Source organism: Penicillium digitatum, chromosome 5, assembly GCF_016767815.1.
Source record: "Penicillium digitatum chromosome 5, complete sequence".
Classification (NCBI taxonomy): Eukaryota; Fungi; Ascomycota; class Eurotiomycetes; order Eurotiales; family Aspergillaceae; genus Penicillium; species Penicillium digitatum.
In genome coordinates this window covers 2,092,099-2,118,167 of record NC_089388.1, presented here as the reverse complement: position 1 = coordinate 2,118,167, position 26,069 = coordinate 2,092,099, and the positions used below count along the sequence as shown (strand labels likewise).

At 48.0% G+C, this 26,069-nt stretch overlaps 8 protein-coding genes across 8 annotated transcripts; 3 read left to right on the top strand and 5 right to left on the bottom strand.

Moving 5' to 3' along the window:
• Positions 1–544: 544 nt before the first annotated feature.
• Pdw03_1945 (uncharacterized protein) lies at positions 545–1,393 on the bottom strand (the record flags this gene model as incomplete). Its single annotated transcript, XM_066100037.1, has 4 exons — positions 545–807; positions 862–936; positions 1,002–1,021; positions 1,383–1,393. The coding sequence occupies 4 exons, from the start codon at positions 1,391–1,393 to the stop codon at positions 545–547; spliced, it is 369 nt and encodes a 122-aa protein (XP_065957764.1).
• Positions 1,394–3,865: 2,472 nt separating this feature from the next.
• Positions 3,866–4,364, top strand: Pdw03_1944 (Putative Small secreted protein; the record flags this gene model as incomplete). The annotated part of the gene is made up of 2 exons (XM_014680831.1): positions 3,866–3,980; positions 4,039–4,364. 2 exons carry the CDS (start codon positions 3,866–3,868, stop codon positions 4,362–4,364), a joined length of 441 nt encoding a protein of 146 aa, XP_014536317.1.
• A 1,629-nt stretch (positions 4,365–5,993) lies between these two features.
• Positions 5,994–7,735, bottom strand: Pdw03_1943 (MFS sugar transporter, putative; the record flags this gene model as incomplete). Its single annotated transcript, XM_014680832.1, has 5 exons — positions 5,994–6,379; positions 6,437–6,960; positions 7,010–7,247; positions 7,305–7,645; positions 7,698–7,735. The coding sequence occupies 5 exons, from the start codon at positions 7,733–7,735 to the stop codon at positions 5,994–5,996; spliced, it is 1,527 nt and encodes a 508-aa protein (XP_014536318.1).
• A 5,004-nt stretch (positions 7,736–12,739) lies between these two features.
• Pdw03_1942 (putative transcription factor IIIc-like protein) lies at positions 12,740–14,939 on the top strand (the record flags this gene model as incomplete). The annotated part of the gene is made up of 5 exons (XM_066100036.1): positions 12,740–12,977; positions 13,041–13,649; positions 13,708–14,539; positions 14,607–14,859; positions 14,925–14,939. The coding sequence occupies 5 exons, from the start codon at positions 12,740–12,742 to the stop codon at positions 14,937–14,939; spliced, it is 1,947 nt and encodes a 648-aa protein (XP_065957763.1).
• A 797-nt stretch (positions 14,940–15,736) lies between these two features.
• On the bottom strand, positions 15,737–16,661 carry Pdw03_1941 (Mitochondrial import receptor subunit tom22; the record flags this gene model as incomplete). Its single annotated transcript, XM_014680834.1, has 3 exons — positions 15,737–15,787; positions 16,031–16,320; positions 16,553–16,661. The coding sequence occupies 3 exons, from the start codon at positions 16,659–16,661 to the stop codon at positions 15,737–15,739; spliced, it is 450 nt and encodes a 149-aa protein (XP_014536320.1).
• Positions 16,662–17,773: 1,112 nt separating this feature from the next.
• On the bottom strand, positions 17,774–19,595 carry Pdw03_1940 (Mitochondrial processing peptidase alpha subunit, putative; the record flags this gene model as incomplete). Its single annotated transcript, XM_014680835.1, has 2 exons — positions 17,774–19,426; positions 19,494–19,595. 2 exons carry the CDS (start codon positions 19,593–19,595, stop codon positions 17,774–17,776), a joined length of 1,755 nt encoding a protein of 584 aa, XP_014536321.1.
• Positions 19,596–20,003: 408 nt separating this feature from the next.
• On the bottom strand, positions 20,004–22,145 carry Pdw03_1939 (Acetoacetyl-coa synthetase, putative; the record flags this gene model as incomplete). The annotated part of the gene is made up of 2 exons (XM_014680836.1): positions 20,004–21,857; positions 21,921–22,145. 2 exons carry the CDS (start codon positions 22,143–22,145, stop codon positions 20,004–20,006), a joined length of 2,079 nt encoding a protein of 692 aa, XP_014536322.1.
• Positions 22,146–23,573: 1,428 nt separating this feature from the next.
• Positions 23,574–25,589, top strand: Pdw03_1938 (Serine palmitoyltransferase 2, putative; the record flags this gene model as incomplete). Its single annotated transcript, XM_014680837.1, has 1 exon — positions 23,574–25,589. The coding sequence occupies one exon, from the start codon at positions 23,574–23,576 to the stop codon at positions 25,587–25,589; it is 2,016 nt and encodes a 671-aa protein (XP_014536323.1).
• Positions 25,590–26,069: the final 480 nt, after the last annotated feature.

Below are 26,069 nucleotides of genomic sequence, written 5' to 3'. Positions count from 1 at the left end.
GAGGCCATCCCTCTAGAAACTTCCACTAACGCAGTGTTGATAGCCGAGCCACTAAAGGTGCCTCGGAAGGCATTTCTGAAGACAACGAAGTCAATGAGTCTAGTGGAGTTGCTCTGGTACGAGGAATTCCGATTCAACGCGAGCTCCTACCGATTCCTGTGCCATATGTAGCTGGTAGGTGGAAAGTTGATAGCCGAGGAGCTCCAAAAAGTACTGGGGATATGGTCGTTGCGGTTACTTATGACTCCGATGACCCTGGTGGTATGCACAGTTTCCTACCCAAGCCAATCGATCCCGTTTCTCACCATCCACGCAGGCTAAGAAGTGCTTGCCAGGCACGCCGTCTTCTGGCAGAACAACCTTGGCTTCGGTCATGGGGTTCCGTTAAACAAGCTTGCCGTCGGTGTCCTCGGCTCTCGTTTTACCAATGCAGACATGCCGATCTTACCATGCGCCGAATCAAAATTCCCCTCGAGGTAAGAATCAAAACTCCGGTGGCAGAAAAAGGTATACAAAGAGACTGAAAATTTGGGCTTGGCTCAAGCTAACAGCCAGTTGTCCGGAGCGGACGGTGGGCGAGATCCGGTACCTCACAACGTCTTGTACTTCGAACGGAATCAGAAACGAATCTAACCCGTAAGAGGGCAAAGTGGTCCTTGTTGACGAAGTTTACGCCATGCGCTAGAGTGATGGTGGATGGGGGAATCTGCACCGTAGTCTGGGTAGCCCAAGGTGAACTCGCATGAGGGAGCCCTGCGTTTCTTACGGGCCCCGCCCACCACAGAAAATTAAGGGTAAAAACAGATCCTATTTCAAGCATCAGTAGCAAGAACATGACAAGCTTGACACGGGGACAGGGACTTGGCGGGTTGTTGGCTTTATTATGGCACCCGCTTGCCAAACCCAATGTGAGGATCGACCTATCTTTATGGTCGCCTGTTGAAGGTTGAGGGTCAGTCCTGTTCAGTTAATATCAATGTACCATGATCAGAATTAAGCACCTATCACTCGCCCTTCTGTTCTGTCTTGTTGTAGTTGTGAAGCCCTGGAGAACCTTGGAGTTTCTGTAAGAAGTGGAGAGGATCGTCGACCGATCGGCACTGATCCTCCGATAGATTAAAAACAAACTCTGCGCTCTCTATACGCGTATAGGAATACACGTATGACTTGGGTTTACTTGTTGGTGATGTTGGGAATACAACATAGAGGTCCTGTTTCACATGTGTTTCAGAGGTAACACCCTTCCACTCCTTCTGCTACAATTATCGAATTACAAAAAGGCCTTTGATCTGCCGAAAGTCGCCGCCTAGCACATCCATGAAATCTACGTTAATTTCCGCACGTCCGATTGAGTTACAAATACCCGCGTGTGTGTTCCGTACTCCAGGACCATTACGTCTCGTCGGCCTAACGAATGCACTGCTAATTGTTTAAAGTGCAATCCGTGTGCCTGAGAGCATACTTTGGTTGTGTTGCTCGGTTGACATCGAATCATTCGGGGTCCGTCGTGGCCAGGTACTCCATAGAATCTGAAGCTAAGCACAACCCTAACAAGTTGGGGCTGAGGTCTTTGATTAAAGGGTATTTTCTGAAGCTTTTTTTTTAAGCTGTCGGATGAAGCTTATTTCATATAGTGACAGGAAGATAATGAGACTGATCGTCTCCTCAAAATAAGCTTTTTGTGCTGTGCGAGGTATCTCCCAGTTGTTTCCTAGTGCTGGGGCACGCTCAGGGGATAGAAAAGAGACACGCCATGTGAACACTCAAACAGCTCCATCTTCATGAAACTTGAATGACGCGTCCATTCTGAATGTGATTCTGTCCTGACCTTAATAATCCATCGGTGGTGAGTGCTGGGTGAATTCAACCTAATCTGATAGCAGTAGCTCTATCGCAGATTCCAGAGCTTTCGAAGTGCCGACACCGAACTGACCAGTTATAGTTAATTTTTTTTAAATTTTTTTTTCCTCTCTGGTTGATAACAACGGAGTCTCAGGTGTTGTAACCTGAGGTTGAAGTGGGCCCTCCCCCTGAAACATATTGGAATCGTCCTTATCGCAGTCCCACCGACATTGAACTTTAAAAAAATAAAATCACCTCATTAGGACTAGCGTATCAAGCACCCAACCACAATACGGTATTAATGCGCCTCAACGACAATTTTGATAACAAGTGAACAACTATACAACATCCGAAGAACTCCATAGGATTGGATCAATTAGCGTCGAGATTCCTGCCCGTATCTTACGCACGTTTTGGTTTCAATCAGAGACAACTAAATTATAACGCTCGCACAATCTTCTCAAATAGCTTATCAGAGCCGTGTGTTGCTCTTTGGATGCGCCAGATATCTGGGATCACCTTGGAACAGTGGTGCACTTCCCGTACATTTTCACATTTATGGCCGGATCAGAAAAGATGTTAAGGTATGGAGAAACGGATCGGTAACATCTTACCAGTCAATTATGCAAAGCCGCGACTAATTAGGACGTGATAGATTTGTCATGTTGACCACTTTCAGAGGATCGGTGAATCTTCTCAGCGTAGCCTGTGGTATTCAAATCCATGCTGATGGATAACTGACATAACTCTAGTGGTACAACAGGGTGTGGTACGATCAGTGACTAACTTTGCACAACTCGAACTATAATGACTCGAACAGAACCTTCACTAGACAATCTGACTAATCTCAATGCGCACTTCTCTGTGTAGGATCTGCGGTCTGTGGATTTTCCGATGATTTCAATTCCCTCCTTTCAACCATGTATTGTACCATACAGTAGCCACAAATAGTTTCTATGTAATAACTTGAACCATTAATATCTCTTACCGCTATCAAAGCTCTATGCTAAGCCTTAGCTAGATCCCTAGCCTTTTCGACTTGCTGCTTAGCTTCTAAATCCTCCTGACCTCCGACAAGTGCTTTACCTCTTTAGAATCGGCTTCTCGCCTATCTACTATGTTCCTATTTGCAGAAAGCACCGAGACTCTAGATCTTAGAATAGATTTATTATTTCTTATGGCTATGATAGTAGAAATAGCCGTATGAGAACTCCTTAACTCGGCCCAACTTTTAGTGTTTTAGTGTGGATAAAGGGGCATTTACATTTGTACTTCGTTCGAAAAACCGTACAACCTAGCGAAGAGCAGGATCTCGGAAAATGCCGGAAGTGCAGGGGAGGTCGTTATATGTAGCGGTATACTTAATTAGGGCCCACTACCCAATAGTCGCAACTTGCGCGGCGTCAAATCATCTTTGCAGCCTTTCTAGTAAGTAAAGGGTATGTTCCGTACTCCGTATACCTACCTATGTGAGAGGGTATCACTCTAGGTTTTCAACGCTTTTTCTTTAGTTAGGGTTTAAGGTTTTGTCTTGACTAGTACGGAGTAGCGGTGGTTTTGCTACTATATTCAGGCACCGTAATTAGCATCAAACCTTAAAATTCTCGCGCTAACTAGGCGATAGTAGGCTTTCTAGCATAGTAGATTATATTAATACACTTTTTGAATTCAATCGTCGAGATGATTAATTTATTCCGCTATCGTGGCGGAGTGTAAAATGCTAATAAAGTTCATGGAGAAATGAAAATAAGTCGGCATGGGGGGGAATTATCTGGCGTACCATCAATAGGTCTATGAGTGTCGACCGCTTGGCACGTTCAATTTCTAGTTCTAGGCCCTGCTCGACTCCTTTCTGTCGACATGGCTTGGTATCAGTTGACCTTGTCTATCTTCCGCGTCCTGTGATTCGGAGTATCAACATTGTGGGTCTTATAAGCAGGTGTATAAATACTTCAACTGCGGATTTCTCTGTGCTTCCTTAAATTCCTCTATACTCATACACTCCAAGCAATCATCCTTCAAAATGCAGCTCACCAACCTCATCGCCTTGCTTATTGCACCAGCTATTGTGGCAGCTACCCTCCACCCAGCTTCGTCGAACACCAAGGGTTACAGACCGAGTAGACTAAACTGCGGTGGTGCGTGATAAGAACGAACGAAAAACGAGCGCTCTTGTGCTGACTATCACCAAAATAGCTGCAAAGGTCTCTAGGGCCATCCAAGCGGCCGAGTGCTCCCACAACACTCGCACTTCCACCACCCAAACATTCGCTGTCTTCGAGACTGACCACCAATACGACTCCTCTCACGGTGCTCCCTACGGCACATGCACTGCGTATACCTGCGCTCCCCCTGCCAGTCATGAGTTGGTGGCGAGCTCGGACTCCTGGATCTTCTATTGGGGCAATGGTGGAAACAGCGCCGGATTCGGCACGACCTGTATCAAGTCTCCCAAGACCGGAGAGTGTGGCTGTGAGAACTCGAACGGTGTTTTTGTTGCCGGTAGCAATAGCTGCGTTTAGTGGAGATCTCCTGGCTTCCTAGCAATTGGTGATTTAAACTATGGGACTATCGGAAATGTATACCAAACAGCAATTGACCGCGCTTAGGAAATGAGGCTCTTTTCTTTTCTTTCTTTTTCTCTCACCAGAATACATAATTCGGGCTTTGAATCTCAATCGATTAGTGGGAATAAACGTAAACATACTATTTACATGATCTGACAACCCTGGCTCGGGTTTTCAGCTTTGGTTTCAGATAGAGATCAACCCGTTTCGGAAATGGAACTTGAGACATAAAGAATCCTACTAAAAGAAACTTGGAGCAATAATGAGATCCGTGTGTAGTGCAGGTAGCTAGGTACAATGAGTGTAATGTTTTAAATAAGTCAATGCTACTCTGCCTGTACAACTTAGTTAGGTGGTGAATGAAGGATCCTGGTCGACAGATCACAGATCCGTACTATGAAGAGCATCACCAGCTGAGGAACCCCAGGGGATCGGGGAGCAATAAAATGCAGAGGGCCTTCAATTTCACTTTGGAGCCGTCTCTAGAACACTCCATCAATGGGAGTGATCAACGCGCCATTCGCGTAGGATTTGTTCCATTAAACGTCCAAATCGAAGCGAGACCCACCATAGCCTGTGATCTTTGTACGGTTGCTAATTCTAGTCAAGAACAGGTCTGAGATCTAATCCACATGAATCAGGGTAGAAATGGGATGAAACTTTGACACCTTCTTGCCTGTGATGAAGTTGTTGCCATCCTTAGAGTATTTGTGATACGTGGCCTCAATTGTTTCACGTCAACTCCCAGCACTGTCGGGCGTGACGGTAACGTCGGCATGGCCGCTCACTTGGCCAGTTAAAGTACAGTTGCAAAGTGGCGGACTAGCCGCCTCGGGTCCCGCGCCCCCCTACGACATATGGTTGTTTTCAGGGCAAATTGTCAAAGACTGGATTCATGACGACTCTTGGAAGGGGCTTGTGGTCGGTGAGAGTTGCCATCATGGGCCGCGCATTTCGCTCACCGGGAGCAATGGACGTGAGACACGGTAGAGGACTGTTTCCGCCACAATCTGGGGCTTGGGCCAGGAAGTGGAAGCACGCCATCGTCGTCCCATCGAGGGACTGTTGAGGATCGACAACTTCACTCCAGAAATGGTCATGCACACTGCCCGGACTGCCCTTGCCAGCGGCATAATCTGCTGGCCTTCAGAATAGCCGCTTTCTTCTGATTATAAGGCAATTCCTCAATCGAAATTTACGGCTCAAAGAATCGCCGTTGTCCGTTTTTTTCAGATCAATGAGACGACACCGGTGATGGGTGTATTGATGAGAGGTTGTACCTCCCCCGGGGCATCCCCGCCACGAAAACCATTCTAGTGGTGATGTTCTCGCAGATATTCCATTCGCCAAAGAATTAAATTGGTACTGTCTCTGGGGTTACCAAAAGAAATCAGAAACACATTTCTCCTTCTTACTCATGGATGACATAAGTAGAAAGCTAGGAAGTAAACGGGCCTCATAAATAGCGCTCAGCGCTCTTACATTGATGACTGCCTGCTAAACATAAGTACATCTCGCTCATAACACTTTGGGACATTAAAACCGCATCTGGTATATCAAAATCTTAACATAGACACAAACCAACTAATTCCGAGCATACTCGACAGTGACAGCATCAGGCTTTTCGCCACCGTTGTGGCTCATCTGAATTCCCTTCTGATGTGCCAGCACCTCCTCTCCCCGAGAAACGTGGTTGGCACCACCAAAAAGAGTATTGATCTCCTCAAGGGGAACCTGCTTGGTCTCCGGAACAAAGAACCAGACGAAGAGTGCAAGGAGGAAGTTGATTCCGGCAAACATGTAGAAGGCGTAGAAACCCTCGTGGTCGAGGAAAATAGGGAAGAATTGCTGCACGATGGCGTTGGCGATGTTCTGCGTCTGGGATGCCATACCCACGGCCTGGGCGCGGACATTCATCGAAAAGATCTCGGACGTCCAAATCCACACTGTTGCGCCCCAAGACGGTTTATCTGGGAGTTGACGTTAGGGTTATCTGTACGAGAAGACAGTGAGGAGAGGGAACTTACAGAAGAAGATGAACAAGAACAAAAGGAATACAATCGAAATACCGACAGGTTCTGACTTGGCTCCATTGGCGAGTTGGGGTGTTTCTGTTTCGACGGCAGAGACAATGATCATGCAGAACCCCATGCCGATACCACCGACAATCAGAAGGAACTTTCTTCCGAATCGATCAATGATCCAGACGGCGTTTAGGGTGAAAAAGATTCCGAAGGTGGCATTCAGAGCGTTGATCAGAGCAATCTGACTACCGCTGGTAAACACCTTCTGGTAGATCTTGGTGGAGTATGAGTTGAGCGAGCCTTGTCCAGTGATCTGTTGGCCAGCATTGAGGATCAGTGCCAGACCCATGCGCTTACGGAGAGACTTGTCCTTCCAGAGAGCAGAGTAGTTGCTAGAGATGGCTTCCCTCTCGTATTCGATGGCTTCACGAATCTCCAGCAGTTCTTGCTCGACTTCCTCCTCAGTATCACGAACCCTTTGCAGGGCTTCGCGAGCTTTTTCGATGTTGTTGCCTTTTTGAATGTACCTAGTAATGGTTAGGATTTGTCGAACCAGTGAAAATTATCAGGTCTTACCAACGAGGGCTGCCAGGGATGGTCGGTAGGAGGACAAGGATCAGAACAGGAACCAAAAGCTGGAAAATGACCACCAACTTCCAGTCCCACTCGCCCAGCTTAGGGACATTCTTGGTGCAGGCAAAGTTGATCCAAAAGCAGATGAACGATCCAACAGAGTAGAACATCTGCCAGAAAGTCATGATTTTGCCACGGATCTCAGATGGGGCTAGTTCACCAATGTAGATAGGGCCAGCAGCTGCAACGTAACTTTGTCAGTTCGTGTCATTAAAATTATACGATCAACAAGACTTACTCAATGCAATACCCTGACCAATACCAATGATACATCTACCTGCAAGGAAGCAAGCAAGATCGTGGCGAGGAGAGAAGGCTTGCATAAAGGTGGCAACAGTGACCAAAGCACAGCCAATGCCCATTCCAAGCTTGCGGCCCAGGAAATCTGCACATGGTCCTCCCAGGAAGAAACCACCAAAGATAGCGCCGACCGTGTAGGCTGTATTAATAGAGCCGATTGTCGCCGCATTTGGGTTGTTCATCCAAGCCAGCCAGTTCTTGGAGCCTTGAACGGAGTTGAACACAGATGCATCGTAGCCGTAAAGTACCATGCAGGATGCCGCGACACAAGAGATGTACCTAGAAAGTGAGATTAGAACAAGACCTCCAGGGTTAATAACTGTGCACCGACCAATTGTACGCTCTCTTGCGGGTCATTAAAAGGCCCATTCTGATAGGATGTGATGGAATCGAGTTCTCAACAAGGTCGAAGAGTTTTATCTAATCTATAGCACCACAATTCAATATGTTTATGACAACGGACAGTGACCGAGGAGCTACAGTACGGGGGGGGGACAGATGAGTACGCGGAGACCGCAGCTATTTAAGCAATCACACGCCGCGACAAGGGCACATTCCGAGGGCGAAACTAAAACCCCAGCCCATGTGAACAGAGAAAGCGCCATGCAGTGGGTCCGGTCCATCCCCAGAATCAACAACCCCGGACCCGCTAAGCGCATTTTAGCATTTGGATAATGGGGAACCCTGGTCTCCAGGATCACTGAGTGGTGGGGTATCTGGGGATCAACTGCATGGGGCAACGCGCCCCATTCAACTTCTCATTGGTTTGAAGCTTTCTCATTTACGCTAGTCAGACCTGGGGTAATAGAGATCTAACAAAGATCTGGGTTTTGAGGAGATTTTTTGTAAGCTTTCGTTCCGGCGAGATGAAGTTGGGAGGAGGTTTCCACGAATCGGGGGGGGGCTAGATGGCAGTGGCTTAGGAGAAATCCAAGTCCACCAATAGGGTAAATGGTGAAGGATTGTGGTATCCAAGTACGGAGTACTCCGTAGATTTAAGACATTTGGCAAGGGTGCTAAGCTAAATAAGCAAGAGATTATAAGCGACTGGACTTCTGTAGTTCTCTTAGCCCGTAGATAAGGGCAAGCTAGATTCTATTTTACAAAGTAGAGATGCAGAGTTAAGAAGACCTTTTGTGATTCGAATTTTCTACTAACTATAACCAACTCTACTGCCATCACTTGATTTCTTCTTGTCTGATTTGCATCAAATCTCAAAATTGGTACAGCCGAGATAGATGACACGCAAATACCGCGGACAAAACGCCGCTAAAAAGGCCATTTGATAACCCGAAATAAGGTCTTTATATTAAGGAACCCAGGGGACATAATACAGACGACATCGACCAACTTCCCACGCTGATGCGGGTGCATCAGCGACTGTCCCTAAATCCCCCCGCACCTTCTATTTCTGCGTTATACTTGAGATTGAAATTTAGAGTTGGTGATATTTGGAACTTCTATCTGTGCTTTATTCCATTCGCATGAGGTTTGGGTTAGTCCAGGCAGAGGGCTTCTTCACATCTGTTTAATTTAATTCAAATTTTCTCAAATCTCCAAGTTTTGACGAAAATGTTCGAATGGCCATCTTCGTTTCGGAGGAGAGGCCTTGCTTGAGTAAACCAAAGATGTTCTTTGATAGCCTGACACAGATCAAACTAAACCCATGGCTAATACGCAGGCGGTTCATCTGGGCGGATATTTCTGCTTGGAGCGAAATTAGAACCTCTTTCACTACCGAGCATCCGTTGCTTGTAGCTCCGATACGCCGTCACTTAGGATACCAGATCACCGGCCTATTTAACTCTGTAAGTTGGTAATTTCTTAGTTTTCTTCAAGAGCTACAGCTACCACGCCCAGGTGACCTCGGGCCCCCGAAACCTCCGAGTAAACGGCAATGGTGGAAGTAGAACAGGGTTGTCTCGGCTCAATAATATGTTATCCTACTGTACCTTGCAGTGCACTCGGCATTAGGTTGTTATATGGGAGTGTATGAAGCCTGAAATAAGGCATAGTGATTTCAGATTGGTTGTACGCTGCTTTTTAGACCACTTCCCAGGGCAATCACTGTGTTTAGCGGCATGAAAATGTGACCAGATTAATCTACCTCTCTTTCAGATTGCACAAACCAAGATTTATCTTCTTTCCGCTGCTTCCATCTCCTCCTCGGCCGTTTGATCCTAGAACGAGATCAATCTGCCAAAAAATCCGACAAAACCAGGGTTGCTTAAATAAGATGATAGCCGGTAAGAGATATGTACCGAGATTTCATAATACCATGCTTTGAAAATCAAATTAGGTGGTAGATACAACAAGCTCAAATCCACCGTCTCATTTCCATTTTGATCCGGAAGCCAATGTTCTCCTGTCAGTGGTGAAAGGTTGCTCATCTTGTCAGAATCACGTAGTCGAACAATGAACAGAAAGAGTCAAGATCAAACTTACTCTTGATCAAGTAGACTTTCGTCTTAGATTTGGGCACCTCCGAGGGTTATAGGCTTTGCGTTGGTGAAATTCGGAAGATCTGCAAAGATTGTGGAGGTTTCAGGATCCTACAAAGCCTCCTTCAGACCTTCGCTGTTTTCAAATTCTAGCTGGGTGGAAATGAGGTATGCCGAACGAGACTCATCTAGTGCGGTAGGATACTTGATGGTCTTCTTACCGAGTAAGCCATGCTTCTTCCACACACACTTTCAACGAACGGCATGTGGGTTTTTAGATGATAGATCCCGTTGAACTGAATGCCCTCATCGTTAGGGTACCAAGTCGCAGCGTGGTAAACCATCTTTAAGAAGAGCATAAGTCCCCAATTCACATTACATTTTCTCGCCAATCCAACTAAGCCCTATAAGCTTTAACCACAGACTGTCTCCTGAGGAGACTGTTCATATATGTGGTATACCTAAGCTAGTTGGCTTCTATCTCGATCTCTAACCTCCCGGCATAAAGATACAGCAATACTAGAAATGGAATAACGACTATAAAGATTTCCCCACTGTCAATTCCGAGGTAGGTTCTGAGAGCTTACCCTCGGTTAGAGCTTCAACATTTCGATAATTATCCCGTTCCTAATTGCTAGAACGGGTAATTGGCCTTTGAGATTCAGCACTTTGAATTCTTCCGGCATCTTGCTCGAGAATGAGCTTTGATTCGAGCCCTGCCTCACAAAGGGCCACAAGCGGAACGAAAGAATAGGCCTCATTCCAGAATTTTAACTCCATCGTTGAACAACCTCAGAATAAAACTTCTCCCGATTGTTCTCCGTCGGTGCACATCACGAGTTCCTTAGTCCCTCGGGGACCTGATCAAGTTGACTATAGATATAAAACAGACTTTTCACGGCCTATGAACCTTGATGATTATCAATCTGAGAGAGATAGTAATCAATCTACAAATGAAGCTGTAGATGACACTGGAAATCTCTGGATGCGTGGTAAAAGAGAGAAGCTATCTACAGGCACTGGCTAGACTAAGTACTAGGAGCAAACATGGAAGTCACATGGCTTCCAACACAATCTTTTATCATTAACCTCACCAACAATGTCTTTTTTTACTCACCTTTCTGATAATCTTAGGACGTGACCGATATCAAATTTGTTAAAAAAGATCCATTGCGCTACATGTACATGTCCTAATGATGAGGACACCTGAATCAAAGCGACCTTTTAATTGAAAATTTATATGCTATTGGTCGAACGTATCTAGCAGAAGCATAGTTGACCTAGTTAGAAGACCACTGAGTATCTTACCGCCCTATACCTATCTCATTCGGTATATTCCAATTCCACACGACTCGAATTTGAAAAAATGAAGGCCGAAACTAGGATTTGTAGGGTCCTAAGACCGTCAAATTTGATAAAAATCTGGCTATAGGGTAAGGTCAGGCATGGCGTGATGATGTGTGTGATGATAGAAACCCTCTGATATTTGCCCGTGGTGAACTGAACTTGGGGGTACCTTGCACCGATCACTTGGTTGGCCCTGCTTATAAATTCGTATCTCTCGATGATACTGATCTACAGCTTTTCTTTTGGCTGGCATTGTCTTTTATTTATCCTCTCATTCGCCAGTGCCAAATGCTTGCAGGGGCTGATGCAACCCAGTGCGATAATTTAATCGAGGATGAAACACATCGTCTTTCCATACTATATCTGGCCAAGGCTGGGAGATGCCTCCCAAATTGTGGAAAAGAGGGTACGAATGCATGGGGCATCTTTAATGGGGTACTTGCTGCACCCCTGTCGTCATGAGTCTATGCTCATGCTGGAGATTGGGAGCGATTTCTTTGGAGTCCGAATGTTCTAACCTCCATGGAACTGTGAGGCCTCGATGTCGCTGCTCGATTTCGTGATATTTGGTGGAACTATTGGCATAAGGTGCACAAGCATGGTTTCTACCGAATTCTGAATTACAGCCAGCTGCTTAAAGGATCCTAAAAGGTGTGTTGGAATAGACCAAATTCACAAAGCCAAAGGATGAAGTCCAATTTCTACTCATCAACAAGAGGCCAAGGGAGAAAAGCATGATTTGAGAAGATATATTAGACATTGGACCAAAAACAACGAGATCTGGCGTAAATATCTTGGAGAAGCCCTAATTGCATGTACATGGACAGGTTGTTTTGCACATTATCATGGCTTGTATTCCACATTCTGTAGCTGGTTTCACTTACTCTCCCCGCTATGAGACTATGACGAGGAAATATCCAAAAAGAAAAGACTAGCGAAAAGAATCTCCGAAAAGATATCTAAGAACTATTTAAAAAAATAAAGGACATGGCAAGGCCGCACAAGTATCCAAATCGTTCCTGGGTTTGGAACATCTTTGATCTTCGTTTTTCTGTTTCTACAAGAATAGATCGAAGTGCTTCTATGGATAGTTGCATAGGATCCAGTTTGTTCAACCCACCCATAGCTACGCATAGCTGCATATTATACTGATCGAAATTTTCCATGTAGCATATTCAAAGACAGATGTCTGATCAATTGTTCTATTCACGTTACGCGTTAAGCCATTTGTAGTTTCCACTTTGCACCATGTGGCTCTCTCCCTTCCACCTCCAGTGAGGCTCCTGCAAGATAACTACCACTCCTTTTATCCCATAAGACTGAGATTATCTTCCTCAAAGATTTCTAAACTCTTCCAAAGACCCCCAAAGTGATTTGATCTTTCAAGTGGATAGATCACGTGCTCTCGTGATTTTCTCAACACGCGATCCGCGACGGCGAAGTCCCACTTTGAGCTGGCAGATTGAAGCTCTACTCTTCTTTGAACATAGTTTCCTTCCATTGGCTTTGCCGTGATCGATCTAGCTATATTCACCTGTCACTCTACTTTCTAATCCAGCCTATCCTGCCATTTTGACCACTCGCAATGCCACCCCGCAAATCGAAGAAAAAGCAGACGCGACTAGCTTTTGCGACTTCGACCGCTGCACCCTCAGCGGATGTGAGTCTAGGGCAAAACAACCGATATGCAACACTCACATATGACAACCCAAGCCTGGGCACATACCGTCCTCTCAAGTCTGTCAAAAGGCAGCCGGAGACTTCACCCGAGCAGAAACGGCCGAAGCTCCCCACCACGACGACGTCCAGTGATAAACCCGCGAGTACGGTGTTGCTTCCTCCCCTCAATGCAGCCAGATAGCTAAAATAAGATGAACTGTTGATAGAAGATCAATCGGACAATGAATCCTTAGACAAACCCATCGTCTCCGCCCCCCAGAAGAGAAAGCAAGCCCCGCCACCCGACAACATCAAGGTGGTGATCAACAGCCCACCAAAGCTCAATGACCACAAAGTTGTGAAGAATTCACGCTCGCAGAAACCACAACGATCTTCACAATCATCAAAGAAACAGACTGAGAACACTGACGGTTCTGATTCGGAGGAGCTATCCCGCCCGCGCCGAACACTCAAGCGAAAGGCCGTAAGCCCACCAATTGAGTCAAGCGACTCAGATGAGCCAGTGGCCTCTTCAGTCTCCAAACGGCGCAGGTCTGCTCGAGGTGGCCATTCTTCAAGTTCACCAGTGATACTCAGCGGCGATGATTCCAACGAGCCAGTAGCTCCTTCGACCGCCAAGAGGCGCAGGCTAGCAAGGCCAGCCGCTGTGTCCAAAAGTGATGACGACTCGGACGAGCCATTGGCCTCCTCGCCAATGAAGAGGCTCCGGCGTAGACAGGAGAAAGAAGGCCCCCAAGCTCCCCACACCCCCCGCCTCATTTCGAAACAGGCCAGACTTGATATCGCAGAGGATTTAGAGGACCTTCAAGATTCAGGTAGGAACCAAGTGGCGCAAGAGGCTCGTTTACTTAGGCTGATGCGAATCATGCGTAGTTGTCAAGAAAAGTCGAACTCGCGGCCGGAATGTCGAATCTGCCCGAGACAAGAGAATGAAGCACCTTGAAGCCCTCCGTCGCAGACGGGCTGGTGTAAAAGACGAGGATGATGGAGAAGAGGGAGATGAAGGAGATGAAGGCGTGGACGAGGACGAAGACGATTCGGATGTGCAGGAGATTAAACGACCCGGCAGTGATGCCAGTCCCTCTGGTCGTGGACTCTGGCAGCATCACAACGATGACAGCGACATCGAATCAGCCATCGACCCCAACGAGAACCTTGATCGGTACGAAGACGACTTTGTTCTAGATGACGAGGTGAACGATCTCGGCGTGCCCACGGAGGAGATCCCCTTCGAGTTCACCCGACATGCATATAAGCAGCCGAAAGAATACTTCCGCGACGTCATCGGCTGGATGGTGCAAAACAAACTCAACCCGGCCTTCCCTCGCTCTGACGACATGTACAAGATGGCATTTATGAAACTGGAAGATGAAGTCAAGGGTCGGGCTGGTTCACAGCTAATCTCTTCCGTTTGGAACGCCAGTTTTGTCTACGCCCTCCAGGCCCGGCCCCACATTGAAATCGCTGCATTTCCCACAGAGGAAAACCATCCCTGCGATGCTTGCCGGCGTTCTGGACATCCCGCTTCCAGTGATATAAAACTCTATGGGAAGGCGTATTCTCTGCAGACGCTAGAGCCGCTGGAAGATGAGAATGACAACAGCAACGGCAGTGATGAGGATTCCAATAACAACGACGATGGAAAGGAGCGGGACCGAGATGGCCATGTCATTCCTCCCGAAAATGTCCGGTATTTCCTAGGAAAGTAGGTTTCATTTGAACAGTCGCTTCGATCGAGTTCACCCTCTAACCGCTTCCTTTTGTTTCAACAGACAGTGCAAGGCGAGAGCCCAGCTCGCCCACACCCTCACCCACTGGCGCTACCATCTCAATGAATGGGTGATCGATTTCCTGGAGCGTACTGGCCACATGGATGACGACGAAATTCTCCGACGAAATGACATGAGCGTCAAGCGTAAGACGCGAAATGCGAATGAAGTCCTCGGCAGCATGACTGGAACTGGTGAAGTCGATAAGCTTTGGCGGGACTTCCATATTAATCTCAAGTCTGCTCGCGAGAAAGAGGTATGTTCTTGTTGTACTCGGCGCTACCATGATACTAATCAGACCCTTTCTTTTCATGTATTTAGTCCATCCACGGATGATGAGATGATCACGACCAAAAGCTAGCTTTTGTCTTCGGATGGCTTCATCATGAACTTCCAGGAAGTCTCTGAACCTTGTTACTAGTTTCACGACATGGCTTTCCTTCTGCGAGCTCCTTCTGCGAGCTCTCTCCGGTGCTTAACCTTTCACAATGATACCCAGGGGTTTTTTTTTCTTGCACATTCCAGGCATGCCCAACTAGCCTACCAATACAGAGACCCGCGTGTTCATCATAGTAATGGCAAGCTAGTGATCTCAAGTGACTATCTCCGCCTAAGAGCCTACTGAAGATCTATATCAATTGCAGTTTTCGGCATTTGTAGGCCTTCTCTGGCCGCAAGAAGGATAGGTCTACAGAATGCGAAGATAACCCCATCCATTTTCCATTACCTAGACATGCACATGGGGAGAGAGGGGGGGGGAAAGGGGTCATATAGAAACAGGAAGAACGATGAGTTGGGTTGTACAAATACATGCATGCATAAGCTGTCGGAGCGGAATTGTCGGAAAGCATGAGACATGCGAGGAGATGAAGAAAAACGGAAGTAAAAAAAAGGCATTACAAAGACCCGAGCACATCAAAACAAGAAGAGAATCGTGGAGTCAACTCCCTCCGAATGTTTGCAGTCCTGTTTTTCGAGATCAGGCCGAAACAGGTGGTTGGAGGTCCCAGGACGTAACAGAATCACGCCAACATGCGCTTGGGTAGGCCGCTTGCAGGACGCCAAGTCTCGCGGTCGATAATCGTGTCGCTGGATCCTTTGTCAATCTCTCTATTCTCTGAAGTGGTGTTAATTTACAGAGTAGGTTGAGCGAGCTTTCCAGCTTCGGTGCCGGGGGTGAGCATCTGCGAGTAGATATTTTAGTTAGAATTAGGTTTCAAAAAGTGAGAGTCCGCTGAAGAGCACGACAATGGCATGTGATTATAGTGCCGAAAATTTTGAATTTTAAAGCTTGCCGAAATGCGAATGCCGGAAGCAATGTACACGGTGTCAATGGTGCCAGTGACGGCACAGATCGGGGATAAGAGATAATTGCAATTTCGATCAAACCAAAGAAAGAAGAACAGAGGAAAACACAAGACACATACCTCATTAGCTCCCTTGATCATTCCCTGCTCGCGCTCCATCTGGATGTACTGCTCCTCCTCGGCGTAGGCCAGGGCGAAGGGAACACCGAGAAGGAAAGCACTGGTGCTGATAATCCAGAGGGCCTTGCCGGTGAAGGAAAAGCTGGCCTTGGTGAGGTCTGTGATGGAAGAGACAGTGTTGGAAACAGTGCGACGGGTGGAGGGGGGAATTATGTCTTTCAGAGCGGCGACACGCTCGTAGAGTGTCTCGGCCTCGAGGTCAACATCCTCATCGTCGGAGATCTCAGAGTCTGTTGTTCATTGATGTTCGTGTCAGATAAGGGTCTTGATGCTTATATGCGACCAGCATGTTCATTTCTGGGGTTTGAAGCCGCGTTGTTGGTGAATTTAGGATTGGGGACTGGAGTTATGTGATGTGGTGGGATTCAGGACCAGAGTATCATCCCATCGAAGCAATTCCCATGAAAATGATAATGGCGCGATGCGAGTTCCGGTTTAGAGCGTTCGGGATTCGGTACTAACCAGTGTCTGAGTAGTCATCCTCGTCATCGGAGACCAGGAGAGCGTCGTTCTTGGTGGCAGTGGGCTTTTCGGTGAAGTGCTCGTCTTCAACTTCAGTAAGCTTGACCATGTTGGGCAATTTTGATAAATATGTCGAAGAAGGTCGAGTTGATGATGATTGTCATAGGAGATGCAAAAATTCCCAACTACCGGAGGACAGCCAAAGGCGGTCAGCTGAATGTCACCTGACAGTCCCATAACAGTGTTGAATGAAATCAGGACAGTGTTTGGCGCTGATTTTTTTTGCGGCGAGGAGCTTGTACCGCTTAGTTTTCACCATTTCTAGCACTTCATCGCTGCTGAAGTTAATCCTCCCTAAAGAATTCATTTACAGAGAACCGTCTCGAGAATTTGTTGGTGATTTAACGGCTGATTTGCGGAACTAGCAAGCCACCTGCCTTATATTCTCAAACCTTGACAATTTTGAACTTGTATTTCGTGCTTAGATTCTACCTACAACTAGTAAAATATGATTCCCAAGTTTTAGACTCGGATCTAATTCTTGAATTTTATGTGTAAGATTTTACACTTCAATTCACTATATAGGCTCCATTCCCTATGTTGTATACTTTCATGGTCTAATTCTCGGTGCTGTAGCTCTCCATTTAATTTATGTAGTAACCCACTAGTCAAAATAGGGCAAAGATCCAATAAGAACAGCGTAAATTTTTTGAACTATAGAGCCGATTAATAGATTTTGAACGGAGTTAATCATGAGCATTTAATGAAGAACCGGCGGTGAGGCAGGCGGTCAGAATTAAACACAGGAAAATCAGGTATGGCGGTTGGAGACTGCAGTGTCACCGCTGTCAATGACGTCATTTTGATGTTTAGAGGTTGGAAAAGGAGGCTTTACCGCCTTTTTCTGCTGTCTTGGCATCCTTCATCAAAATGGAACGTGATGTTGAACATGGAGATCTGAACTTATACCAAAAGCTTGCACAAAGCATGCTTTTATACCGCCTTGCCATTTAAAGAAACATCTTCTTATAAAATAATTCTGAAAACTTAAAACTGAAAGAATAGAAAGGCAAGTTGAGTGAGGCTAAGTGTTCACGTAAAGCCTGTATTCTACATCGTCGAAATGCTGGCCATGGTCTATAATTACAGGTAATCCTTTAGATGCCACATGACCGTTGTGTTCGATACATCCATGCGAGTCCAGACGCATAGAATCATCTTTTACCGACGGCCAAGCTTCCACCGGGCAATGCGCTCTTGGATCTCCTCCCAGGGGAAGGACCGAGGCTTGTAGCCTTCCAACTCACCCTCCTGCAGCACAACAGTAGGCTTACCAGTGCCCTTGCCCTCATTTTCGACCTGGCCACCAAAGACTTTGCGAGCCACACGGCGGAGGTCATCGACTGTCAGGGACTCAATCTGTTCACACATCTCCCGGACACTGACCTTGCGGCCGTGGACCTGCACTTGGCGTCCAAGATCCTCAAGCTCGACCATGCGAGACTCCAGGTTCATGAGCAGCGAGGAACGGAGCTGGTTCTTCGCACGGTTGACTTCCTGCGCTTGCAGCGAGCTGTAGCCAGTGTCCAAGGTCAGGGACTGCAACTCACGGCACATGACCTCGATCATCTCCGTGATTCGGGTCGGACTGCAGGATGCGGAAATTCCGAAGATTCCACTGTCCGTGTAACTGTGGTTGAAAGCAATACAGCTCTCGACCCAACCGTGCTGGTTCAGCACGTTAGTGTAGAGTCGCGAGTACATACCCTTGCCAGGGCCACCGGCCGAGAATGAGCCACCACCACCAAGGAGGGTCTGGAGAGTAGCGAGAGCATAGATATCAGGCGAGGAGATGGGGAGAGCCTCGAATGCAAGGTGGATGTGACTCAGGCGGGGAAGCATGGGGCTTGCTGGCGGAGGAATCGAAGGGAGGGCAATGAAGCCGCCCGTGTAGTGAGCAGGTTGGCGGAGGTTTAGCGCGGATGGCTTAACCAGGGATGAGTGGAGAGGCTCGACTGTAGAGTTCTTGGAGGAAGTGAGGTTCTTGAGGAATGGAAGCTTCGACAAGAGCGAAGTTTGTGTTTTTTGGGAAGCAGCCGGGCTGCTGATTGTCGATGAGGGTGTGAAGGAAGGAACGGTCGGCACCTGGCCTTCGTGGGCGGCTGCTTGGGAATCAGACAGTGTGGTTTCGATTCCACTGCCTGACAGTACAGGACCCTTGGTCTTGCTGATGTCCCTCGGCTTCATGTCGCCAAAGTACTGTTCTGTGAGCTTAACAGCCTCCCCGTGTGGCACTCCGGCAAACGCAACTACCATCCGATCCGGGTTGAAGAAAAGTTCCCTGTACTGCTCCACCACTGCCTTGTTGATTTCGCCTAACCGTTCTTCCGGGCACAATAACGGGTTTCCAAGAGTGTTGTCGGCGTATGCAGTCATGTGCACCAATTCCGGAAGAATGAGTTCCGGCTTCGCCCAAATCTCGCCGATCTCGTACTCTGCTGTTGCGAGTTGTTGAATAACCTCCTCTTCGGTGATAAGAGGATCGCGGATTGTCTCTGCGAGCAGACCGAGCGTGGTAGGAACAGCCGAGTTGAAACTGGCAGACTGGTACATCAACGATTCCCGAGATGAGGCACACTGGATGTTACCACCCAGAGACTCAAGAATCTCAAGCATTTCATCTCCGCTCCGCGCCTTGGTAGACTTGAAGGCTAAGCGGTCCATTATATGGCTGACTCCGCGCAAGCTCTCATCTTCGTAACGAGATCCGGCATCGACGTAAACTCCGACACCAGAGAAGGGACCCGGTAATGATTCCGTGGCGACGCGAACCCCATTTGGAAGTGTGGTGATTTGTTCTAGCTCGGCGGGATCCTGCGGAAATGAAAAGTTTTTCAGTTAAGATAACGCTACGTTGTAGAACACAACGAGGCTCTCTTACCTTGGCCGAGTCATTGATGGTAGAGAGGCTTCTTGACACCGCGCGAGGAGCTCTTGTCAATGGCTTCGCGGACTCAATGGCCCGTAATGCTGTGCGGCGCATGACGGTTATTTCTGTACAAATCCAACAACCTGGTAACTTTGGGATTTCTTGGTGCACCGAATATCTCCGGAAGAGTTGATGTAGCTCGGGCGGATTGTCGGCGAAGAATCGTAATGGAGCCTCGACCCGAACTGCTTAGCTAATCCGATGCCCAGATGTTCTTCTGTGACATAGCAGATTGAGCATATTTTACGATCGAGTTATTAAAATTTTTGACAAGAAGCATATGAATGTTCGTCACCATATTTGTCTGGACGCAATAGGGCCAGGTGTCTTGTCTGTTTACCCCGGGGCCAAGACCTACAGGGCTTGAATGTATTCTCATCAACATATGAACGTAGAGCATTGATGACATTTAACAGATATCAGTGCATGGTTTAATTCTCTACATGATAAAGAATTGAGTCACTAAGGGTGTTCCGAGGCCCAGGTTCTATACCAATCAAGACATGAAGCATTCGCAACACTCGCACCAATCTTGATGTTAAGCCCACACAGAATCTGCTTGACAGCATTCTCGACCTTCTTACCATTGGAAGTCACCGGGATCTCGGGACATGCGTCAATGATACCAGGGACATGGCGGGGGCTAAGTTCCTTGCGAATGGTGGACTGAATGCGTGCTGCAAGATCTGCCGGCATACCGGACTCGTTGCCAGAAGTAAGTCGGATAAACAGAACGACAGTCTCATCGGTATCGATGCCTTCTCGCCTCCGGCCAATGCAAAGAGAATCTTCCACATCATCAGCGAAATGCTTGAGAAGAATATTGTAAATCTCGGCACTGCCAAATCGCACTCCAGATGGCTTGAGTACACCGTCGCTGCGGCCTAGCATGACCACACCTCCGGTTTGTGGGTTGAAGCGCACGTAGTCTCCGTGGTGCCAGACCGAGGGTCCGAAAACGTCGAAGTAGCTCTTCCGGTACTTCTCCGAGCCTATTGACCCCGGGGGCCAGAACATGACTGGTTGGGCCGGGAAGGGCGTGATGCAGACAAGATCACCGGGTTCGCCTGTTGCACTGATGTCATTGCCAGCATAGTCGAACACTGAAATGTCCATGCCCAAAGAGCGACATTGGATTTCTCCTCTGTGAACTGGGAGAATAGGGCAGCCGGAGGCGAACAGAGAGAGTATGTCTGTGCCACCGGTGATGGAACCAAGCATGATGTCGTGGTGGAAAGAGGAATAAACGTATTCGAATGTCGATGGTGCCAGTGGAGATCCAGTACTGAAGATGGCTCTTAGGGTCTTTAGTGACACTGGCCGATGGGCATGCTTGCGCGGGTTCAAAGCGGCTTGTTCGAGGAGAGAGAGGTATTTAGCTGATGTACCGAAATGGGTGATTTGAAGCTCTTCAATCAGCCGCGGCATGGCCATTTCTCCCTTTCCGCCTTCATCGTCAAAGGGTCGGAAGGGTGAACCATCGTACAAAACAATTGTTGCTCCACTGGCCAAGCCCGATACCAGCCAGTGCCACATCATCCAAGTTGTGGTTGTGAAGTAGAACAAACGATCACCTGGTCGAATGTCACAGTGAAGAAGATGCTCTTTCTTGTGTTGCAACAATGTGCCCAGAGACCCATGAACGATAGGCTTGGGAGCGCCTGTTGTACCGGATGAGTACAAGATATAGACAGGATGATCCGGCCTCAAGCTTGCAAACTCCAATGGCACCTGGGGGTTCTTGACTTCCGACACGAAATCATCATAAACCTTCGCTTTCCCATTTGCAGGTCGAAGATCATCTAGGTTAACTTCAAGTTCCGGGGTAGTGATAAGGAGCACCAAAAGCTCAAGATCTGGCAATTCAGAGACAATCTCCCGTACCTTGACCTGTGAGCTATGCACCTTGCCATTGTAGAAGGAGCCATTGTCCGCAAAGAGAATCTTAGGTTGGATCTGCTTCAAGCGTTCCAATACGGCATGCACACCGGTGTCAGGTGACACGCCAGTCCAAAAGGCTCCGATTGAGGCTGCGGCCAACATCGCCACGACGGTATTAGCATGATTGCCTACGAAGCCTGCGACACGATCACCGGTCTTCAGACCTGCCTCTTTCAAAGCGTTTGCACATAGCCGAACTCGTTCTCGCAGCTCCTTCCACGAAATAAATTCGCGGGCAGCTTCGGTGGCGCCAATCACTGCCACGGAATCTTCATCCGGCGCCCTGGCGGGATACAACAGATTCTCGGCGAAGTTTAAAGTGCTGCCTTCGAAAAACGAAGGTCTGGGAAAAAGCACATCTTTTGAATCAAGGATCTATGTGGATCGGATTAGGATCGGATATCTCACCCCAATTATGCATCTCAGTCCGATACTCACCTGTTGGTAAGGCTTATGTGCATGGATTTTTGTATAGTGCCATATTTCCTCCCAGAATTGGGCTGGTTCAGAGACGCTCCATTTCCAGAGAGCGTTGTAGTCATTCAGTGTCAAGCCATACTTCTTGTTCACTTTAGTCATGAAATCATAGACCTGGGTGGCCTCAGGAGAGGAGGACCGCCAGAGCTCCTTGACCTCCGGCTCAACGATCTCGATATGAGGCATCGGTAACGATGTATAAGATTAGGATCTCAATATCGGATCGAGTGTGTAAACTTTGTCGACTGAGATTGTTCTACAGTCACACTACCCCCCAAGTCAATGTGGCAATAGACTACCAACCAATTTGATGAATTTGATAGGGCTTCACAGGGGTCAAGGGTCAAAGCGTGAGGTCAAGAGTCACACAATGCAAATTACCCCAGGGAGGCGGGAGTGATCGGGTGCTGAGTTGCCGATCTCCGCGGCTACGGGGAACGTAATTTCTCTTAAAAGCCCTCCTGGATGTGAAATCATACCATTTCTTTGGTCTGTATCTACTACGGAGCATATGGAGTTACTCTACGGCGTACTTGCAAATAGAGGCATGTCACATCAGATCGAAAGTGACATTTGCTGCCTTCGGCACCTTGGCCGTTTTCATATCCTTGGAAAATCCCAGATGTCACATCTCGTGTGTAGGTGTCACCGTCCTGGAAAAGAAGATGTGTCGATCTAAAGAGTCAGGAATCGGATATACCGGATGAGCATACCCATTGCCTTTGTTATGATAATACCAGCACAATACAACATATAGATAATATCTAATTGTGCACAATTCAAGCACGTTAGCACATTGGACTAGTTCCACCAGTGCGGATACGACTCTCCGACTCTCCGACTGTGTGTGGCTTTGGGCCTTCTCGGGTCCGAAATTTTAGTGTGGAAAAAAAAAAAAAATCAAGTATGGATGTGGTAATAATACCCACTTGGCACCAACGAACAGCCAATCAGGCGTAATTTTCGTTGTACTGAATGTGTTTTTAACTAATACCAGGAGGTCACTCCATAATGGTCAACGCTTAAGGCAACACTCAGGTCTCTTATTTACCTTCTCAGACTCCCCTTCTTCTTCTACGCTGTACTCATTTCGGTGCTTCATTATTTCTGTTTGTTGTGAAACGGAGATTAGTCCGTTCGTCATCTGAACGTAGGGCTCTTTGCCCCTTCGTGTTTCTTGCCCCCCCAAATTCCACGTGCTCGCGATCTTAAAAGCCCCTTCGGAGTATCCGGCTTCCGCTTACACCTCGAATCAACCTTGCGGTACGTCTCAATCTGTGAAAAGTGTGAGCTGGCAGTTCCTGGGTTTAGTTTGTTTGGGAATGAAGCATGGCTTAGAGGCGTCACATTGATGTATACTCCAGATTAACTAATTGGCTGCAGTTTCCAGATTGAACACATTGCCTGAGGTTGCCATCGACTCTCGACTCCGAGGACCTGAAGTCTCTCCGAAAATACAGCCCCCAGCCTGCCAAACAAGTCAAGTCTTAACCACCTCCGGTGGTCCCTGCCTTAAGTTGTCAATTCGGCCGCGTCCAACCTAAAGCGCCTGTCGATCCTGAAGTGAAAAAAAAAGAACACCCGAGCCGAAACTTTACGCTGCTTCCTCCTGCGATGCCTCGTCGATTTAGCAGCAACTCTTCCAACGACACCTCTACCAACCCGCCGTTCTTTTCACCTTCTTCGGGAAAGGGCGGTATCTCCATCAAGGCCCCCACGGTCAAGTCCAATCGCCTTTCTCAGTTATTCTCGTCTTCGCCAAAGTCAAGGACAGAGACTGTACAGGGTGGGCATTCTCAACCTAGCAATTCTTCTCCGCCGATAAGTTTGGCATCACTGTCCCTACCGACGATCTCTCTATCAACTGCCACCGCGGATAATCCCAGCATGGACGAGCTGCCTACAACACTCTTCCAGCCTCCGACCCCTGAGGAAGCTCGTCGGCTGGCCAAGCAACATGCCCAGTTTGGTCCGATCGGTCATCCCAGCCACCGATACTCCAGTCGACACCCTGGTGGTGTCTTCCCAGAGCCGGTGATGGACGAGCCGCCGTATTATTACCTGCTCACTACCTACATCAGTTACCTAATCTTAATCGCTTTTGGACATGTCCGTGATTTCTTTGGCAAGCGATTCCGCGAGGAGAACTACCGGCATCTCAAGCCTCGCAATGGCTATGCCGCTCTCAACAACGATTTCGACAACTTCTATGTGCGTCGTTTGAAATTGCGCATCAACGACTGCTTTGAGCGCCCCGTGACCGGTGTTCCCGGTCGCACCATCACTCTCATCGACCGAGGCACAGATGACCACAACCAGCACTTCTTCCTGACGGGTACCACTACCGACACCCTGAATCTGAGCTCGTACAACTACCTGGGTTTCGCTCAGTCGGATGGCCCTTGTGCGGATATTGCAGAAGAATCCATCAGGAAGTATGGTATTGCAGCGCCCAGCACCCGAGCCGAGTCCGGCACACAAGACATGCATGTCGAAGTTGAGGATCTGATCGCCAGATTTGTGGGCAAAGAAGCGTCTATGGTCTTCTCCATGGGTTTCGGCACCAACGCAACTGTCTTCCCCGCCTTGGTCTCGAAGGGTTGTCTCCTGATCTCTGATGAACTGAACCACGCCTCGATCCGTTTTGGTGCTCGTCTCTCTGGCGCCTCCATCGCCATGTTCAAGCACAATGACATGAAGGACCTCGAGCTCAGACTTCGAGAGGCTATCTCCCAGGGACAACCCCGCACTCACCGTCCCTGGAAGAAGATCCTGGTCGTGGTTGAGGGACTCTACTCCATGGAGGGCTCCATGTGCAACCTTCCTGGTCTTGTGCAATTGAAGCGCCGGTACAAGTTCAACCTGTTCGTCGATGAGGCCCACTCCGTTGGAGCCATTGGCCCCAAGGGACGTGGTGTTTGTGATTACTTTGGGATTGATACTGCTGAGGTAGACATTCTGATGGGCACCCTTACAAAGTCATTCGGTGCCAATGGTGGCTATATTGCGGCGGACAAGGTGATGATCGACCAACTTCGTGCCATCAACCCCGGTGTCTACTACGGAGAGTCTCCTGCGCCTGCCGTGCTTTCCCAGATCGCTTCCGCTCTGCGCATTATTAGCGGTGAACTCGTTCCCGGTCAGGGCGAGGAGCGATTGCAGCGATTGGCTTTTAATTCCCGATACCTCCGTCTCGGATTAAAGCGTCTTGGCTTTATAGTGTATGGCCACGACGATTCGCCAATCGTTCCACTCCTTCTCTTCAACCCGGCCAAGATGCCTGCATTCTCGCACGAGATGCTCCGGCGAAAGATCTCTGTCGTCGTTGTTGGTTACCCTGCCACTCCACTGGTCTCGTCCCGTGCCCGTTTTTGTGTCTCTGCTGCCCACACCAAGGATGATCTTGACCGTGTGTTGGCCGCTTGTGATGAAATTGGCAACATCCTCCAGTTGAAATTCTCTACTGGCATCGCGGGTGGTGCACTGCCTGCTGCCGAACAGCAAACTCCGCCCCCAGAGCTGGAGAAGGAATGGCATCGCAAGCGTTCGGAACACATTTCCCCTCCCCGCTGGCGCGTCGAGGATGTCATCCGACGTGGCGTCCAAGATGTCAAGAATCCCTTGTACTAGTACTAGATTGGCTTCTTTCTCCTACCAGTTGACATGACATTGTCTTGAGTTCTCCAGGCTTCGAGATGAGTCTTCGGCCGGGGAATTCTCCACAAGCACGGTTGTTGCTGGTCACACCGTGCCGGGGTCTTTATTCCATGTCTCCCCTTGATCTTTGTCCCGAGTGTCTATGTTTCTTGTGGTCTTTTGTTGGACTTTGTTCCCAAGGCACGTGCACAAAAGCCAGTGAACTTTTCCATCCTGAAAGGACCTGAAAGAAAACCAGGAACTCGGGGGAAAAAACGAAAAGAAACCAAAACGGTCATGAGTTATTCGAACAAGCAACGAATGAATGTGTCCCGTTTCCTATGATCGCTCTACTCATGCTTCTTGTTTGCATCCATACAGTTTTTCATGTTACTTTCTTAATTACTGTTCTTATTCTTTCCAAGATATTGCCTAATACTGTTCCACCATCATGCTCTCATTCCTCGCTATATC